The sequence below is a fragment of the Carcharhinus amblyrhynchos genome, chromosome 7 (genome assembly GCF_965287045.1).
Source record: "Carcharhinus amblyrhynchos chromosome 7, sCarAmb.v2.hapA, whole genome shotgun sequence".
NCBI classification, from domain to species: Eukaryota; Metazoa; Chordata; class Chondrichthyes; order Carcharhiniformes; family Carcharhinidae; genus Carcharhinus; species Carcharhinus amblyrhynchos.
The window spans coordinates 56813432-56832508 of record NC_137330.1 but is presented as its reverse complement, the minus strand read 5'-3'; the positions used below and the strand labels follow the sequence as shown (position 1 = coordinate 56832508).

At 41.0% G+C, this 19077-nt stretch overlaps 1 protein-coding gene across 1 annotated transcript in view; it reads right to left on the bottom strand.

Moving 5' to 3' along the window:
• cdc5l (CDC5 cell division cycle 5-like (S. pombe)) overlaps positions 1–18758 on the bottom strand; it is a 56878-nt gene extending 38120 nt beyond the window's left edge. The window contains exons 1-4 of the mRNA XM_080192370.1: positions 18549–18758; positions 11702–11805; positions 8075–8236; positions 6087–6214 (exon numbers count right to left, since the gene is read on the bottom strand). Coding sequence (XP_080048496.1) covers positions 6087–6214; positions 8075–8236; positions 11702–11805; positions 18549–18593 — 439 coding nt within the window. The 5' untranslated portion in view covers positions 18594–18758. The remainder of the gene's footprint in view (positions 1–6086; positions 6215–8074; positions 8237–11701; positions 11806–18548) is intronic.
• Positions 18759–19077: the final 319 nt, after the last annotated feature.

The following is a 19077-nucleotide window of genomic DNA, read 5'->3' as shown; positions in this document are numbered from 1 at the left end:
CTTCACATTTATCTGGATTAAACGCCATCTGCCATCTCTCCGCCCAAGTCTCCAACCGATCTATATCCTGCTGTATCCTCTAATGGTCCTCCGCAAATCCACCAACCTTTGTGTCATCCACAAACATACCAATGAATCCAGTTACATTTTCCACTAAATCATTTATATTTATTACAAACAGCAAAGGTCCCAGCCTTGATCCCTGAAGTTACAGCCCTCCATTCAGAAACACAGCCTTCCACTGCTACCCTCTGTCTTCTTTGACTGATGTGGGGATGCCACGTTGGATTGGGGTAAAGGCAGTAAGAAGTCTCACAACATCAAGTTAAAGTCCAACAGGTTTATTTGGAAGCAAACGCCACTAGCTTTCAGGGCACTGCTCCTTTGTCAGTTGAGCAGGAGTTTTGTTCACAGACAGAAGAACAGGATACGGCGCTCGACTCATCGATCAACAGTTCCAACGCGCCATAGCGAAAAACCACACCAACCTTCTCAGAAGACAAACACGGGACACAGTGGACAGAGGACCCTTGGTTGTCCAGTATTTCCCTGGAGTGGAGAAGCAACATCATCTCCTCCGGAGCCTTCAACATGTCATTGAAGAAGATGAAGATCTCGCCAAGGGCATTCCCAAACCCCCACCCTCTTGCCTTCAAACAACTGCACAACCGCAAACAGACCACTGTCTGCAGCAAACTACCCAGCCTTCAGGAGAACAATGACCACGACACCACGCAACCCTGCCACAGCAACCTCTGCAAGACGTGCCAGATCATCAACACGGATACCCTCATCTCACGTGACAACACCATCCACCAGGTACAGGGTACACAGTCTTGCAACTCAGCCAACATTGTTTACCTGATACGCTGCAGGGAAGGATGTCCCGAGGCAAGGTACACTGCGGAGACCATGCAGACGCTGTGACAACGGATGAATGAACGCCGCTCAACAATCACCAGGCAAGATTATTCTCTTCCCAGTGGGAAACACTTCAGCGGTCACGGGGATTCGGCCTCTGATCTTTGGATAAGCGTTCTCTGAGATAGCCTTTACAACACACGTCAGCGCAGAGTTGCTGAGCAGGGACTGATAGCCAAGTTCCACACACATGAGGACGGCCTCAACTGAGATGCTGGGTTCATGTCACACTATCTGTAACCCCCAATACTTGCCTGGACTTGTAAAATCTCACCAAATGTCCTGTCTGGAGACAATACATATCCTCTTTAACCTTTGCTTAACGCTCTCTCCGCTCACACTGGCTGTACCTTTCAGACTTCATTAGCTGTAAAGACTCACTTTCCAATCATTATTCTGAAAATTAGGTTTGTGTCTTTACCTGCCCTGTTTGTGAACAGAACTCCCACTCACCTGACGAAGCAGTAGTGCTCTGAAAACTGGTGGCATTTGCTACCAAATAAGCCTGTTGTTCTTTGACTGAGCCAGTTTTGTATCCATCTTGCTAGATCACCTCTGATCCAATGCAACTTCACCTTCTACACCAGTCTGCCATGAGGGACCTTGTAAAAGGCCTTACTGAAGTCCATGCAGACAACATCTACTGCGCTACTCTCATCAATCATCTTCGTTACTTCCTCAAAAAACTCGATCAAGTTCGTGAGACATGACCTTGATCAGTGGAGGTAGGAGGGTCCCCGCTGCCACTCTGCAGACCGGCTGAATGACAGAGGGGGGGAGACCAGTAGTCCAGATTGGCCATCAGGTTGGGAGGTGGTTGTTGACCTGACGGGTTGGGGAGCCGGTGGTGGGAGGGCGGTAATAAAGGGGGATTGAGGCAGGCCAGGGGGGTGGGGACAGGGGGTCAATGCTGGCCTGGACACATCTTGGAGGCCAATGATGGTTGGGGGGGGGTGGGGGGAAGAGTCAGTAAGCCAGCAATATGGGATCGCTGGGCTGGCCAGTGATTGAGCTAGCCAGCAATCGGGACGCCGGCAGTGCGGCGTTATTGCGCATGCACCAATCTTGGCTCTGACAGATTGGCACATTCACAGTGGCTCACTCACCTATGCTGCTGGCCTCTCCAGCAGGAATAGGCTCTGCGCCCTGATTTTTCACATGAATCACTCTGGTTCACAGAATGCGGGAGATTCACTTTGAAACTCTCACTGAAAAAAAAGTGGCACTTATTCCAGTTTTTAAACAAATTCAACCGTTAGAATTTTTTTGGGTGGATCACTCCAATACCTTTGTCTATGTTGCAGGGCTTGACTATTAGCATGTTAAGCAGGGTCACTAAATACTTGGAAAGAGTTTTGACAAAGACAGCATGGCTTGTCACATGATCAATCAGCATTTTCCATTTAAATTTTCATTAAACAAGAATCGTTAATCATTTATCACCAAGATTACAGTATTGTAGCTGTCAAAGACCACTAAAGTTTTAGATCAAATTTGGCTTATCTTTCAAATCCATTGGTGACCGAAAGATCAACTTGACTTTCTCCTGTATGCGTGGAACTTTGTCGCAACTTCGAACAGCATAATGTCCTCATTATTTTTAACCTGCATTTCTGAATTTCATCAGACAATGTCATATCCCCAAAGTCCTGCTATACTACCATCGATCCCTTACACTGAAAATGAGAACGGTAAGAAATATCCACAAGCCTGTTAAAGTAAAGCTAATATCCAGTCCCTGTAACAAACTCCCTAGTCATCAGCTCCATCACCTTCTCTGGCAACTGTATGACGTTGAATCAGGCCACTTGTAATTTCGGTGCCTTATTTGACCCAGAGTTAAGCTTCCAACAAAATATCTGTCATCATGAAGAATATCTACTTCCATTTCTGTGAACTTTGGTCGACTCTATCACTGCCCCAGTTCATTTGTGCTGAAGTGCTCATCTATTCTTTTGTTACTCTTAGACTTTACTATTTCAATTCACTCCTGGCTAGCCTCCCACATTCTACCCTCTATAAATTTAAGGTCAACCAAAACTCTGCTGTCTGTGTCCTTATTCTATCAATTCCTGTCATCCAACACTCCTGTGCTCACTGTACATTATTGGCTCCTGGTTAAGCAATGCCTTGATCTTTAAATTCCCATCATTGTTCTCAAGTCTCTCCAGGGCCTCGTCCCTTCCCTCTGTCATCACCTCCATCCCTCGAGCCTCAGATATCTGCTCTCCTCTAATTCTCACCTCTGATTTCAACTGCTCCAGGATTGGTAACTGTGCCTTTATCCACCAAAGAATTAAGCTCTGGAATTCCCTCCATAAGCCTCACTTCCTCATTTGAGATGCTTCTTAAAACCTATCTCTTTAATCAATATTTACCCCTGTGAGGTTCTGTGTCAAATGTTACTTTATAATGCTCTAATAAAACACACTGGGACACTTTATTACATTAAAGGTGTTAAATAAATACAAGTTGTTGGTGTGCCTACTGTTCTGAAATGCAAATACTGTACTACAGCTGTACTCTAAACCTGATTGTGAAGTACTACCTTAATTACCTTGTCCCTCAACTCCATGCTCAGTGTCTAAAGAAAATTCCACCTCAAAAGAGCAAAAGACCTCTAGTTGGTCTGAAAGCTGTAGTACTTGGCTTTTCTCTAAACAACCTTCCCCAGGGACTCCATAAATTCTCAAAACCCCTTATTCCTAACAAATTCATTATTTTGCTCAGATGCAAAATTCACATTGAACTGCTGTTGATTCTTTATAACAATTTTTCTTGGGCATTCAATATTAATCAGGATACAAGATGTATCTTGCTTGACTGACAAAGGATTAAAGCTCAGGAATCGTTTGTGCTTACCACAAACTCCCTAAGTAAGCATGTTCCAAAGAATAGCAAAGTAACAGGAATGTTGAAAATGTTCCTCCTCTCCGGAGAATATTAGAAGTTAGATTTTTAATCTCTCAGCCAAGTGTCCATAACATGTCCACATGTCAAGGCCTGCCATTTGCTGGTAATCAGGATCGTCTTCAACACTTTACCCCTGTGGAATCACATGGTCTTGTAGCCTGCTTCGTGGTGTTGGATAACCACCAGGCCAACTGCTGCTCCCTGCTCCCCAAATATCTCTGCTGCTGTGTAAAGACAGTTGTTTATTTTCATCACCCCCTTGTATTTTTCTAGTTACCAAGGTCTTAAATCAACATGGGAATGTGTTAATCTAATACTGCATGCCTCCAAAATGTTTCCCTCATATAATGATGGTGAAACAGGTACAGCTAAAAGATGGAGGCAATATCTCCAGTGAGTGAAAGCAAAATCAAAGCAATAGAGTGAAAAACAGCTTGCTGGATTGGGGAGGAAGTGGAGGTACATGTTACCCCATTACTCAAAATGCCCTCTGCCATCCCATTAAATAATGTATTAAAATTACACCTTTTCTTCTCCTCTTCCCTTAACTTGAATTCAAATATTTCCATCTTTTAATTCATCTCAACTTGAATTACATAGGATATCTAGTATAGAAACAGGCCATTTGGCCCAACTAGTCCATGTCAATGTTTATGCTTCACTTTAAGTCTCCCCCATCTATCATTGTATTCTTGTTTTCCCTTAAATGCATCTGTGCTATTCACTTCAACCATTCCCTATGGTAGCAGGTTTCACATTCTTACCATTCTTTGGGTGAAGAAATTTCTTCCGAATTCTCTGTTAAATTTCTTGACTATCTTATTTTGATGGCTTTGCGTTATGCTCTTCTTATCAAAAGAAAACATTCTCTCTGTATCCGCTTCATAAAGACCTTTCATAATTTTAAATATCCCTATCAGGTCACCACTCAGCCTTCTTTTTTGAAAGCTGCTCTTTCCAGATATGTACATGCAAGCATTTCTGGTATCATCCTTGTAAATCTTCTCTGCACCCCCTCCAATGCTCTGTGTATTTTTAATAATATGGTGGCCAAAACAGCACGCGGTACTTGAAATGTGATCCAACCAAGTTAGGCTGAGCGTAACTCCCGACTTTTCAATTCAATCCCTCTAATGATAAAGCTGCGTGCTTGGTTTGCTTCTTTCCAATGGATTTGATGACCAAACCTTTAGTGACTGACATATTTGTACTCTTAAGATCCTTTTGTTCTTCTATCCCATCCAGACTTTCACCTGCCAAATAATAAGTGACCCCCCTATTTTTCCTACCAAAAGGTAGTACTTCCATTTATTTGTGCTGAACTTTGGCACGGTGCCTCAATGGTTAGAACTGATGCCTCACAGCGCCAAAGACCTGGGTTCAATGCCAGCCTCAGATCACTGTCTGTGTGGAGCTTGCATATTCTCCCCATGTCTGTGTGGGTTTTCTCCAGATGCTCCAGTTTCCTCCCACAGTCCAAAGATGTGTGGATTAGGGTGATTGGCCATGCTAAATTGCTCCTCAGTGTCAGGGAACTAGCTAGGGTAAATGCATGGGGTTATGGGGACAGGGCCTGGGTGTGATTGTGGTCAGTGCAGACTTGATAGGCTAAGTAGCCTCCTTCTGCACTGTAGGAATTCTATGATTCATTTGCCAATTATATTTCCATTTGACAAGTTTATTAATGTCCTCCTTTAATCTGCTGCAGTCACCCTCAGTATTAAGTACTTCCCCCAATTTGATGTCATCCACAAATTTAGAAATTGTATTCAAGATTCCAAAATCCAAATTGTCATGTAAATTGTGAACAGCAGTGCTCTTAGCATTGATCCTTGTAAAACATCACTTTCCACGCTTCTGCAAATTTGACTCCCTTCATTTTCCCCTCTCTACTTTTTGTTCTTAAGTCAGTCTGTCACTTGTCTCAACTCTACATTCGCTAACCGTACTTGTTTGTCTATCATAGGGCACCTTATCAAAGGTCATCTAAAATAAACAGATAAATTAAATTTACTGCATTAACATGTTACCTAAAAAATTTTAATAAGATTGACCAAACAAGATTACTGTACATATTCTTGAACTGTACAAACACAAAATATGATGCAGCAGATTGCCCTATTTAATTAGGATACTGTAGAAGTATCGTAAAATAAAAGCAAAATACTGTGAATGCTGGAATCTGATTTCAAGAGTGACAACTTGGTATTTTAAAAGTAAACCCTGCAGAATCATCTTTATTAATTACTAACCTTCATCCATATCAACTGGATCAGGCCTGGCTGGTTTAGTTTCTGGATTTGGGTCAATCTCGCCAGGTTTAAGCTTTCGAGGATCATCAGCCGTTTCTTCTTCTTGATCTCTCTGTGCAGCTTTGTCTCTGAAACATGTTCAGGTCCACCAAGACAGTTGAATAACATCTTATAAAGGTGATTTTCTAATTATTCTTTCAAACCAAGGTCAATAGATGTAAAATCCAGTTGCACAAAATGTATTTGTTTGCTATAATGTGCACACAAATCAATAACTCGATCCCAAAGAATTTGGTTACTTCAGCTAAACATTATAGAGGTTTAATTGTTACAATGACAATAAGATAGTCGTTGGTCCAATCTTTGTACATAGGAAAGTTTTGTTTCCTTCACAAAAGCTTTTCACTACTAGAAGATGATTAAAGCCAATTTAAAACGGCACAAAAAGCATCAATAAAGAAGTTCAAATTATCTGTCATACATGCAAAGACCTATGGTTTACAGAAAATAAATACAGAAAATGCTCAGTGGCATCCTTATGCAAATCCGCAACAGAATGCCTCGTTTAAGCTGTGATTTGCAAATGAAAGCACTTCTCGTGTGCAAGATATGATCAGGTGCATGCTTTAGGGCTTGGATCGGTGGGGTTTTCCCACACACCCCGCGGCATTTCACGAAGACAGCATCTTCTGATCTTGCCGCTGTCAGAGGGGCCTTCCTGTTGTATGCAGCCCCCACCTCTGGGGAACCTTTGGCAGGGGTTCACCGTCGATAGGACTGGAAGATCCCGTTGACGGGGATGGCCGGAAATTTCCAGTCATCGCTCATTGACTTTTTAGCAGTCTAATGATCATTTGTGAATCTGCTAGAAATTAGATTTCTCCAAATCATATACATCAAGTTTGTACCATTTCTGAATGCCACACCAACTTGCTACAGGTCAGATCAGGAAAGAACATTTATGACTGCAAAATATTGAAATCAGGTGGAAATCCCAACATGAGAGAGATGAGTAGTTTACTGAAATATGGAGCAGGTGCCTTTTAAATATCTGGCTTGTAGAACCTCTCCTTTGCAAAAAATCCTTTTCTTCTGTACTTGGTTCTTGCAATGTTTTAAATAAGTGGTGGCTTCACGATAAAAGCAAACAAAAAAATTAAGAACCATTTGCTAGTTTAAGCAGATGATTTGGATCTGTGTCAAGTAGAATCTAAAAAACTGTCCTTCCTCTTAAATAAAACACTGGAACACACAACATAAATCAACACTGTACTTGGTCAGCCTTTAGGTATTTATAGTCAATTAGAAGTCTCTTGTGATGACAGTATAAGCTTTACCCAGAATTTCAAGTCTTTTTTCCAAGCAATTTAACATTCTAACATTTCTCATTGGATTTGAACATGCAAGGTGAAGAATGTGGACAGATTAAATTACCCAGTTTGCCACTTACAAATGGAATTATCTACTGAATTCCTGACAGCTGCAGGCAGCACTAAAGAACTTGGCACATCATTCCAAGGCATAACTAACTGGAACACCAGTGCAAAAAATACACTTTACTCCAAATTTGTCATTTAGATATGATTTTCAAGTTTGAAAAGCTCAATTCCTAGTTTAAGAAATGATTTGCATCAACATCAAACAGAATCTTTAAATAAAGAATGTTTCTCCTCTTAAATAAAAACTTGGAACATATTACATTATCTGTAGTAGTGTACTTAACATGTATATTCAATTACAAGTATCATGTAGTATAAGCTTTTCCTGGGGTTTCAGTAGTCTTTTATTTTCTCTTCCAATTTCTGCTCTAATGCACTACTCAATGGTAACAGAGAAATTTTCTTTCAATTGAACACAAGGAATAACTTAACCGCAATGTCACAAGTAATTACATTTGTGAATTATTGATAATGCAACATCTGTATCGTAATTCCAAACTAGAATTTAACTAAAGAAAAAAAATTAAGGCATGATGTCTGTCAACTTACAGTAGATATTCATAATGTTCCAAACACTGGGCAGCTGTTCTGCCAATAATTGGAGCAATGGTCCTCCACTGAGTTGGCATGAGTTTTGCCAAGTGTAGTAACTTCTCTTCTTCCTCCCTTGACCATTCTGTCTTTTTGATACTTGGATCCAACCACTCATACCTTTAATGTGAAGAATAGCAAAAACATGATTTAAAATAAAAAAGTCTGTAGTTTCATTAGTTTGGATTTAGAGATATCTTTACTGTAACTAGCAAGTGAAACACACACAATTGAAAAGTCTGAATGTCAATGCAACATTATATAATTGAAAAACACAATTACAAGCAATTAAAATATACTTGAACACACAGGCCTACATTCTCTGGTCTCCATCATGATGCACTTTGAGAGCCCCAGAAATCCCAATGTACTGACCATCAGAAATGCCTGGGACAATTAAATTTCTGACGGGCAGTTCTCTGCTCCATGAAGCCCTCAGATAAAGGAGATTTTGACAGATCCAACTTACTTACCTGGATAGTTATTCAGGAAACGTTAGTCAAAAATACCCAGGCTAATTCCTACGTAACTTTATAACTGATCCCCCAGCATCATCACCCCACCTCTGACTTCCCTCCTGAACTTGCAACTCTCCACTGACCTGCCTTAAAATGCCCTGGCTCCTCAGTCTGACACGTCCCACCTGACCCAATTTGACTAATCCCCATCACCCAACTACCCACCTACACAATCACCTATTTACACATACGCTAATTTACTTACACACTGGAAAACTGTTTAACTGTTTCAAATCTTTTCAGTGTATTGGTGAACATGTACCAGAATATGGCAGTTAGTGCTGTAACAAGGAGTCTTCACCCCGATGACCCAGCACAAGTAAACAGTTCTCTTGAATGCATGCTCCACATTTCTGAAGAAGTTGGGATCAGAAAACCTGGCCAGAAATGCAAAACTTCATCATGGCAGAACAGGGCAGGTGTGGAAGATAAATCCGAGAACGATTGCTACATTGCAGCAGATTTGGGCCATTATATTTTGCATTTTACAATCACCGGTAAAGCAATAGAGTTTGCTGCTGACTTTGGAGAAAGTTGCCCACAAAGATTTATCAGTCTCTGTGAGTGCAGACATCTCTTTTCTTGATGGCAGCTTAAATCTTGTGCCAACAGACTCTTCAGGCACATAGCAGTAGTGATGTCAGCAAGCAGGGTAAGTAGACAACCACAATGAACTATTCTCAGAGATAGGAAACCAAAATATTATAAGCTATAATTCCTTTAACTTTAAATTTCAGATAGTTAAAATAATTGATGATTTAAGATAGAAGCTAAAATAGAGATAAACATTTTTAAAAATTCAAAGCTATGTGAAATTTATAACAAAGGGAGTACAGCAGAGGTTTACCAGGCTGATTGCTGGGATGGCAGATCTGTCATATGAGGACAGACTAAGTCACTTAGGATTATATTCACTTGAATTTAGAAGACTGAGAGGGGATCTGATAAAGACTTATAAAATTCTGACAGGATTAGATAGAATGGATTCAGAAAGAGTGTTCTCAATGGTGGGGGAGTCCAGAATTAGGGGTCATAGTCTGAGGATAAGGAATATATCTTTTAGAACTGAGGTGAGGAGAACTTTCTTCATCCAGAGGGTGGTGAATGTGTGAAATCCACTACCACAGAAAGTAGTTGAGGCCAAAATGTTGTCTGATTTCAAGAAGAAATTAAATACAACTCTTAGGGTTAAAAGATGGGGGGAAAGGGGGGGGGGGTGAGAATCAGGATATTGAATTTGATGACAGCCACGATCATAATGTATTGCGCAGCAGGTTCGAAGGCCCATAAGGCCTATTCCTGCTTCTAGTTTCTATAATGGAGAAAATTGATATTCCACAAGTATAAAGTTATCTTTTTTGGGTAAATGAGGATGTCTAGCAGTAATCATGAAGTTACATACCACTAGAAGCTCAGTAACGCCTCAGTCAACAATTTGTTACCTTTTCAATGGATTTTAGAGGATATGAATGGAAATTCTATCTGTTTAAAAAATTCCCATTGATTACAATCTGGGTGGCCTCAACTGTGCACTCTCTGAAGAGGCATTGAATCACTGACGGCATCTTCTAGATTTCCATGCTATTCTGCACATGAACAGGCTCCCAATGGGTTTCCAGAGTGGTAACGACAGAGAATGCCGACAGTTTCACAGTAATTACAGCGTAAGATCCAGGTCATAAAGACAATTTATTATTGCTCTATTTTATGAAACATTTTAACCATAATTACTGAACTCCTCCTTAATCTATGCTGCAAAGTTGAATGATGTTCGTTATCTGATAAATCTAAATCTGGAAAACCAATTGCATCCTAGCCACAGGTTTTTAAGCTTAGGTGTTTCAAACTGACACAAGTACAAGTGATCTTAGATTATATTATTCCCACTGCAGCCTGTTCACCTGTTTTTTACATTTCACAGTATTAGCTTTGAGCTAATTTTAATATGAACTTCCTCCTAACGTCTTTGCAATTAAGTTGTACGCTAATAAAGTCCCAAGTGTTAATTTATATCAACTGTTGCAAATAGCACATGAACTTCCTCCTAATGTCTTTGCAATTAAGTAGTATGCCAATAATATTATATTTTATAGGTTTAATAAATGTTAACAAGTAAGAAGTAGGATGTGTGAGAGTTGTCAAATGGAGAAACAATCTAGCATTTGTTGACAAACTGAAAGAACAGATATGTTGAAGTTTATCGTCTTGCACTCATCAAGGATACTTTGCAACCTGGAAGCTTTGACATGTCTCTTTTTTCAGCAATAGCCAATAAAATGGAAATTCCCGCAAGAGCTTTAATTTCTTCTAAAAAAAACACACAACTTTTACTGGTAACTAACATTCCCACTAAGCTGCAAGGATGTGTGGTTGTGGTGCTGTGCAACTCTTGTTCTGGTATGAATAATGCATGTTTGTGTAGATGTCAAAAAAAATTAATCTTGCAATTTGTGACCTCAAAGCAGTTAATCATAACCAAAATGGAAATCATGAAGGCCATTCAAGAAAAGTTTCTGTAAAACCCAAAAATATAAAGCAAGTGGAAAAACTTCCTTTTTAACTGTGCCCAGTTTAAGAGCCTCTTAGCTTCTGCGGCTCATGATTTCAGAAAAAACTGAGGTCATGAACTTAAACGTGGGCAGCTATAAGCAGATGACAGCATTCAAGTTTCCTGTATAAATAATATTTATTTTTGCTTCAAGTCATAGTGAACAAGGACAAATAAATGTCGTCAAGTTCATAAAAATGTATTTTAGCTGTGATTTGTAAATATTTCTGATCTGTTTCAAACACTGGCCATTCAGTCCTTCAAACCAATTCCTCTGTTCCATCAAATCATGACCGATCTGTTAGTCAACTCATTGTTTCATCTTTTTTCCATATTTCTTGCCTTACAAAAACCTGTTTTGAAAATTTCAAATTGATTGCGTCCTCAGCTTACTGGTGTGCAGGGGCAACGGGGAATTAAAGTACATCTATTACTATTTGTTTGTTGGATTCCAATCTACAACAGCTATGCTCACGAACAGATTTAAATAAAAATTTGGTTAGAAGATGTCAAACTTACCATCTGGCTTTGCATTGTTTGGCTGATTTTCTGTGCAGCAGAGACGCAATACGTGACCACTGGTTTTTGCCATATTTCATAACCGCTGCTTTAAGAATCTCATCCTAAATAAACAACATTAATAATGAGCTGACAGGCAACATTTTAAAGCAAATAAATATGTTTATCATGCAAGGCACTAAGATTGCAGAATGAGACAAATTCTGGTGGGAACTGTGGTTAGTCGGGATACTTCCATCTATAGTCCAATATCCTTTATCCGTACATCCAAAAACCAAACACATCCATAAATCGGGCTTTTTTTGAACAGACTCTAACATGAGCCAACACAATATTCACTAACCTAATGCATCACTATCATCACTATAAACGTACTGTAGCAACCCATAGCTGGCTAGATGGCCACTTGATTTTGGTGACGTGCCAATAAGTCCCAAGTGTTAATTTACATCAACTGTTGCAAATAGCACATGAAGTTCCTCCTAATGTCTTTGCAATTAAGTTGTATGCTAAAAAAATTATATTTTATAGGTTTAATAAATGTTAACAAGTAAGTAGGATGTGTGAGAGTTCTCAAATGGAGAAACAATCTAGCATTTGTAGACTCTACCTCGCCTAAGCTTAAGTTATTGTAATGCAAGTAGGCCTAGGCCTATTATACATACAGTAGCTATAGAACATCTGAAAATCAAAAATATCTGAATACCAAAATGTAATCAGCTCCAAAGGTTTCAGATAAGGGGTACTTGGCCTGCACGCCTTTAAAATGTACTTTGAAAATATTTTCTTGCATGTTATTTTCAAACATTGTTTCTGTTTTATCATTATCAATTAATAGACTGTGGAGTGTGTGATGATTTACTGGTGTATTTGCTCCTAGTCTTGGTTGCACAAGATGGTGGAGACAATGAACGAAGGAACTTTCCACAAATAAATGGACAGTTACCCAAGAATAGATTCAAATTCAACACTGTTAAATTTCACTTGTCTCTGGGAAATAGCACGTGAAACAGATCCAAAAAAAGGATGTAGACAGAGTTACAGCCAAATAAACGAAATGGAACATTTTCTATAAAAAGCTTAGTCCGGTACTGACATCAGCACTGATGCATGCTCAATTAAATTATGACAATACAGTGAACACTTAATAGTTTCCAAAATGAATGGAGATTAAATTCATTCTGAAAATGATCTTGATGTTGGGTTCGGACATAGCTTGGCACAACATCGAGGACCAAAACAGTACTGTGCTGTACTGTTCTACATTCTACGTAAAAGACAGAAATTTACCTTAGAAGGGATTATTGGGAGATTCATTAATGACTGGTGGCAAGGACGAATCCACTATATCAATCAAATTCTCACATTTGTTGGCACCTGAAATGACATTCTTGCAATTCTGCTGAAGACCCTTGAATTAGAACTTCAACGGTCAGTGCTTTCATCCAGGCAAGAGATCAGTGCAAGGAAATGCAACATCCCTTTTGCGCCCATAATCAAGTATTCAGGAGTCGCATCCTGGGGAAGTGCAAACTCCACAAAAATTTCTCAACCCAAATCTCTAAACATTGGCAGTATGAATTTATTTCACAGTAATGATCTTTACAAACCCCAAAATGAGATTGATAGTTTGAACGAATTACAGAAACATTACTAGTTATGGATGATATGAAGCATAACAATGATGCACAATCTCCTGGAGGCCTCAGCAATATGACAGCAAAATTTATCAAGTCTCAGTTTCAGCTTGTTCAAACCCAGACCCAGATACAAAATATTCTATCCTCAATACACTATCTTTAATGGTTCAGAACCACATTCAGAGTGATAACGGTGCATTGTAAAGCACATCACAGCCTAAGAATTTAAAATATATATAAGCCTGAACCAGAGAAATCTTACGTGCCACCTTTAGCTTCATCAACAATAGTTAACCACCATGACTCGATTCCACATGGAATATCTGAGGGATACGTTCCACAAAATCACTTGTTGATTCTTAAGTTTGGTGATCAAGATCACTAATAACAAAGTACTGGAATCTACTGACAGTCCAGCTTTGAGGCTATAATAATCAATGCTTATCTTCAGTAGGCTGAGCATCATGTTAGGATGAATGCCATACAGTTGACAGAAACAGCTTTATGAAGAACTAGTGCATGGCAGATGAAAGCAGGGCAGACAAAGGCACATTCAAGGTTCATTTGAAGAGAATACCTCACTGCCTTGTGAAACCGTGCCCATATCCGTGCAAGATAGCAGCAAAGATCAAATTACAAAACAACCTCCTTAGCAAACCTGGTTTTTCATAGGATGCAGATGATCAAACATTCAGGACCTCAGCTCCTATTGTCTATTCAACTGCAGAGTCTCTGCACCAGTATGGTCCAATTCACCGTGCCCACATCTAGGTGGCAAGAACATGCTGCTGTGTTGCATAGAATCACAACTGCACACCCCTGGTACACTTTTTAAACAAAGGTGTAACATTTGTACATTTCCAGTCCTCTGGTCTTTTACAGTATCTCAGGAAGACCCCAAAATCATACCCAGCACCTCCGAAGTTCCATTTTCACTTCCCTCAGTATCATTGGATCCATCTCAACCAGTCCTGACACCTTATAAACTTTAAATATAATCCATCCAATATTTCCTCCTTGTCCATTTTACTTCCTTCCACTGTTTTAATTACTTTAGATATGGTGATACCATGATTCTTTAAGTCTGAACTTCCTGAATTTGGTTTGTTTCTTGGATTATTGGTTTCCCTGGGCTTTACCGGGTATTTACAGGTAGTGCGGCATAAACGCTGAACCATGGCAGATAGAGCTAGAGCTGGAGAAAAATCTTGAAAATGGAACAAGCTGGCTTTTGAGCAGGTCCTTGCCCAAACCACCTTCACTGAAAATGGCTTTGAAAATATCCTCAAAACAGAAGCTGTCTTTCTCGATCTCACTGCAATATTCGACAATGTTTGGCACACTGATCTCCTTCGGAAAATTTCAAGAGTGCTCCTTCCATTGATTACTGATGCCAATGAACTATTATTCTGAGAAAAATGGTTCAGAGTGCATATGGGTGGTGAGACAAATGTCTGAAGGAAACAGTCTGACTGTTTCCCCAGGAACCTGTTCTAGCCTCAACCTTTTTCAATCTTTATATCAATGATTTGCCTCCAACCCTATCTCAGATGTTTATATATGCCAATGATATCTGCTGTGCCCCTCAGGCTTGGACATTTACTAAATTAGAGGTGACACTAAACAGCAATATCGCAAAGCTGATTAACTACCGCAAGATATGACACCTTCAGCCCAGCAGCAACTAAACAGTCTTGAGTAAATTCCACGTCCTCATTGCCAGAGCCAAGAGAGAACTCAATATTTTCTTGAATGGAAAGAGACTGAGTCATGAAAAACAAAGGTTCATCTTGGTGTTACCATTGACTGAACACTGACATACAAAAAACATCTGAACAAGATAGCAGCGAAGGTCAAATCATAAAACAACCTCCTCAGCAAACCTGGTTTTTCATGGAATGCAGATGATCAAACATTCAAAACCTCAGCTCCTATTGTCTATTCAACTGCAGAGTTCTGCGCACCAGTATGGTCCAATTCACCTCACACTAGTTTTACAGGTACCCAGCTGAACACAATGATGCACATCATCGCAGGTACCCTCCAATCAACTCAACTCCACTGGCTTCCAGTCTGAGCAACATCCTGCCCCCTGACAAAAGGAGGATGCTTGCAACAGGAAAGTCCTGGAGAACGTTTACATCAACCCAAACATTACGCCAGCCTATATGGCTAAGACTGCTGTTACAAGGAATAATTGCAGAAGCCCTATGGCAGCAGGAATGGAACCAACACAACATTACTAAAAACCACTGCCTCATCACGGATCCACTAGCTCACCCGCTGGCTTCAACCTGTCGCACTAACACTGGGCATTCCTCAAGTGTTTCCACACTGGCCAAGGTCTTTGTGCAGCAAATCAACATGTGGGGCTCTATAGGGAACCCAGAAGGCAGCTGAGGTGCACCCTAATCAACGACTCTCATCATTGAAGACTACCCTGACAAAATTCATCGGAGTCTTAGTGCTCTGCTTAGCACTGTGGAAGCTATTGCCTGGCTAAGTGATACCAATAATTCTAAAGTTAAAGTTTAAAGTTCATTTATTAGTCACAAGTAGGCTTATATTAACACTGCAATGAAGCTACTGTGGAAATCCCCTAGTTGCCACACTGCCTGTTCAGATACGCTGAGGGAGAATTTAGCATGGCCAATGCACCTAATCAGCACACCTTTTGGACTGTAGAGAAACCAGAGCACCCCAAGGAAACTCATGCAGACATGGGGAGAACATGCAGACTCCACATAGACAGTGATCCAAGCTGGGAATCAAACCTGGTCCCTGGTGCTGAGAGGCAGCAGTGCTAACCATTGTGCCACAGTGTCACCCTCTAAAAGAATATATTCTAATATATGTTATTACTTCCTCCTTTACCATACCTGGATAGTATCTTCCTCCTTGATAAAGGCAAATGCAAAATATTGATTCAATATCTCAGTTATGTCCCCCTACCTTAATATGTAAATTCCCTACTCTGGCATCACCTATCTCTCCCACTATTGTGTACTTTGATATTCTTCCGATATTACTTCCTGGTTTTACAGCCCTGTCAATTTAAACACTCTCCAATACTACTAAAAAGGAACTGAGGCTTGGTGCCATGTCTACAAATTTCCCATCTCCTCCACAGCCAGTCCACATGTCCCAAGAATCTATAGTCCTCTCTCTTTCCATTCACACATATACTCATTTGCACGTAGCACTGGGAGTAATTTGGAGATTATGACTTCTGAAGTCTTGCTTATTAATTTACAACCTAGCTTCCTAAATTAAGACTGCAGGACTACATCTCTCTATCTACCTATGTTGTTTGCACCAATATGGACCACAAATGTCATTCTTGTGAATGTGAGGAGAAAAGGACATGAGTTACAACACTGTTGCCAATGTGGAGACAAAATGTTGAACAGTTCTTCTCGGCCAAAATTACTCTATTCTAGAATCATCCAGGAACAACAAAATCTCTCTGGAATGAGGTTAAAAGAGATTTATAGCAGACAATATTGATCAATGGAACAAAGTAGTAATTTCCCTACCAGAGATCAAGGAAAATAAGATTCTTAACCTGGAATCCATTGAGATGCAGATTGTAGCTATTTAGGAAACACATATTAAGAATGCTACTATACTGTGGAAGCCATTGTAACAAATCTAATTTTGTCATTGCTGGTTATTCATTTATGCATATTTTAAGCAGAGAATTCAGGTAGTTGGAACCAGTTTATTTCTTACCCTATTCCCTCCCTACTCAGGACTGTCATCTAGCATTTGGTCCTCCATTCAACTTGACATTCCTACAGTACTGATATGCCCACTCACACCTCACTGCCACCAATAATGCTGTTTTCTCCACTGAAGCTATTATACTCTCAACCTGATTGTCCCTCCAGTGCAATCTTCATCTCCTTTAAGTACAGTGCATACAAACCTGAAAGTTTATAATGGATAACTAGCACTACTATTCACAGGCAGATCTAGCAGGGTCACATTAAACATTATTAGGTCCTGCACATCTCTACGTAAACTGTTCCAGGATCAACCTGAAATGCAAAAATCTCCAGATTTTCTTCCCTACTACAAACTGCCTTCTTACATCCCCCTCCCGAGTCTCCTCACCCTCACCTCCATCAACAAGTGTGAGGTATTCATGAACAGTTTTTTCACTGAGATTGAGACTAGCTGCTCTTGCTGCTTTCCTGAATTGCCTGACTCCACTGGGCCAAACCTCCTCTCAGGTTCTCTTTACTGTGATCTTGATTTTGTACCTTGCCTCACCCCGCAACCTCTAATTTATCTTATCCATAATACTAAACTCTGGCTCCCTCGAACCTTTTCCTACTAAAATGCTGACCACCCAACAACCCTGTCCGGCCTCCACATTAGCTGAAATTAGCAGCTCCCGTTCCAGATACTGACCCCCTTGCTCAAAAGATAAACTTCAATCTCTCTTTCCTCTCAAACTATCCCATCTGCAGCCTCCATTTTCTCTCTGAAGTCTTTGAATGTGCTACCACTTTATGAATCTATACTCCATTCTCCCTGTCCCAAAAAAGTCAGGAATCAGTAAGGGAATAGGCAAAATTGAGTTAGCTCAGTTGTCTGGATGGCTGGTTCTTGATGCAGAGTAATGCCAATCACGCGGGTTCAATTCCCATACCGGCTGAGGTTATTCATAAAAGCCCACCTTCTCAACCCTGCCCCTCTCCTGAGATGTGTTGACCCTCAGGTTAAATCACCACTGGTCCCATTTGATGAGGTAGAGCAGCCTATGGTCACTTAGGGCTATGGCGACTTTACCTTGCCACAGTCAATGGCTTCATTGGCTGATCTTGTCCCATAATACTGAAGCCAGCCACCCCATCCAGGATCTGTTTCAGGCTCCCTCGATTTCTTATTTGACAACTAGTGAATGTATCTGGTATTTTCTGCTTTCATTTCAGATTTCCAACATCCACAAATAGTTTGATTTGATTTTATTGTTGGGAGCAAAAAGGCAGCTCGAGAAAGCTGGGACGGGGGGAGTATAACTCTGGACTGATTGGGACGACCCAACATCTTGTACTGGTTTACTGCACTTCAGAAGAGCAGGTACAAGCCGAGCAAAGAGAGCCGGTGATTCCAGGCAGCACAACTCCGAGATTAAACATAAACCCCGGCACTGGGGGCCGCGGGATGCGGGCTTGTACCGCAGGCCCCGCCGCTCTCACCTCCGTGTTCCTCCAGACGCCTCCCTTGATCATTATCCGCGGCATCTTGGCGTTCGGCGAGGGGCCGGAGGGTTATCCTCGGCCGGCTGGAGAAGGTGCGGACGGCTGCGCGGTCAGTTGGTCAGCCCCGGGCTCGGCCCCTGCTGATCAGGACGTGACCCTGCGCGCAGCAACGGGCGGACAGCCGACAACCAGCACACAGCGGGCACTAGGAGGGCCACACGCCACCACCAGCGCCCCCGTGCCTAGCTGACTGACACTGCACCCAAGAGGCACACAACCTCAAACAGCGCCCACTCTGAACCAGCCTGTCTGTGGCAGAGATTAGTTTGGGGCGGCAAACCCTTCAAGGATGGAAGTTTGATCGTCAGGGCTCCCCAGCCAGTGGGAATCAACAAGATGTTTCTAAAATGTTCTTTGAACACTTCCGTTGAGTGACCCTATCTGGAACTGGAAAATAGGGCTGCTTCCATAACTCTGGGAATAAGCGCAGTAAGAAGTCTCACAACACCAGGTTAAAGTCCAACAG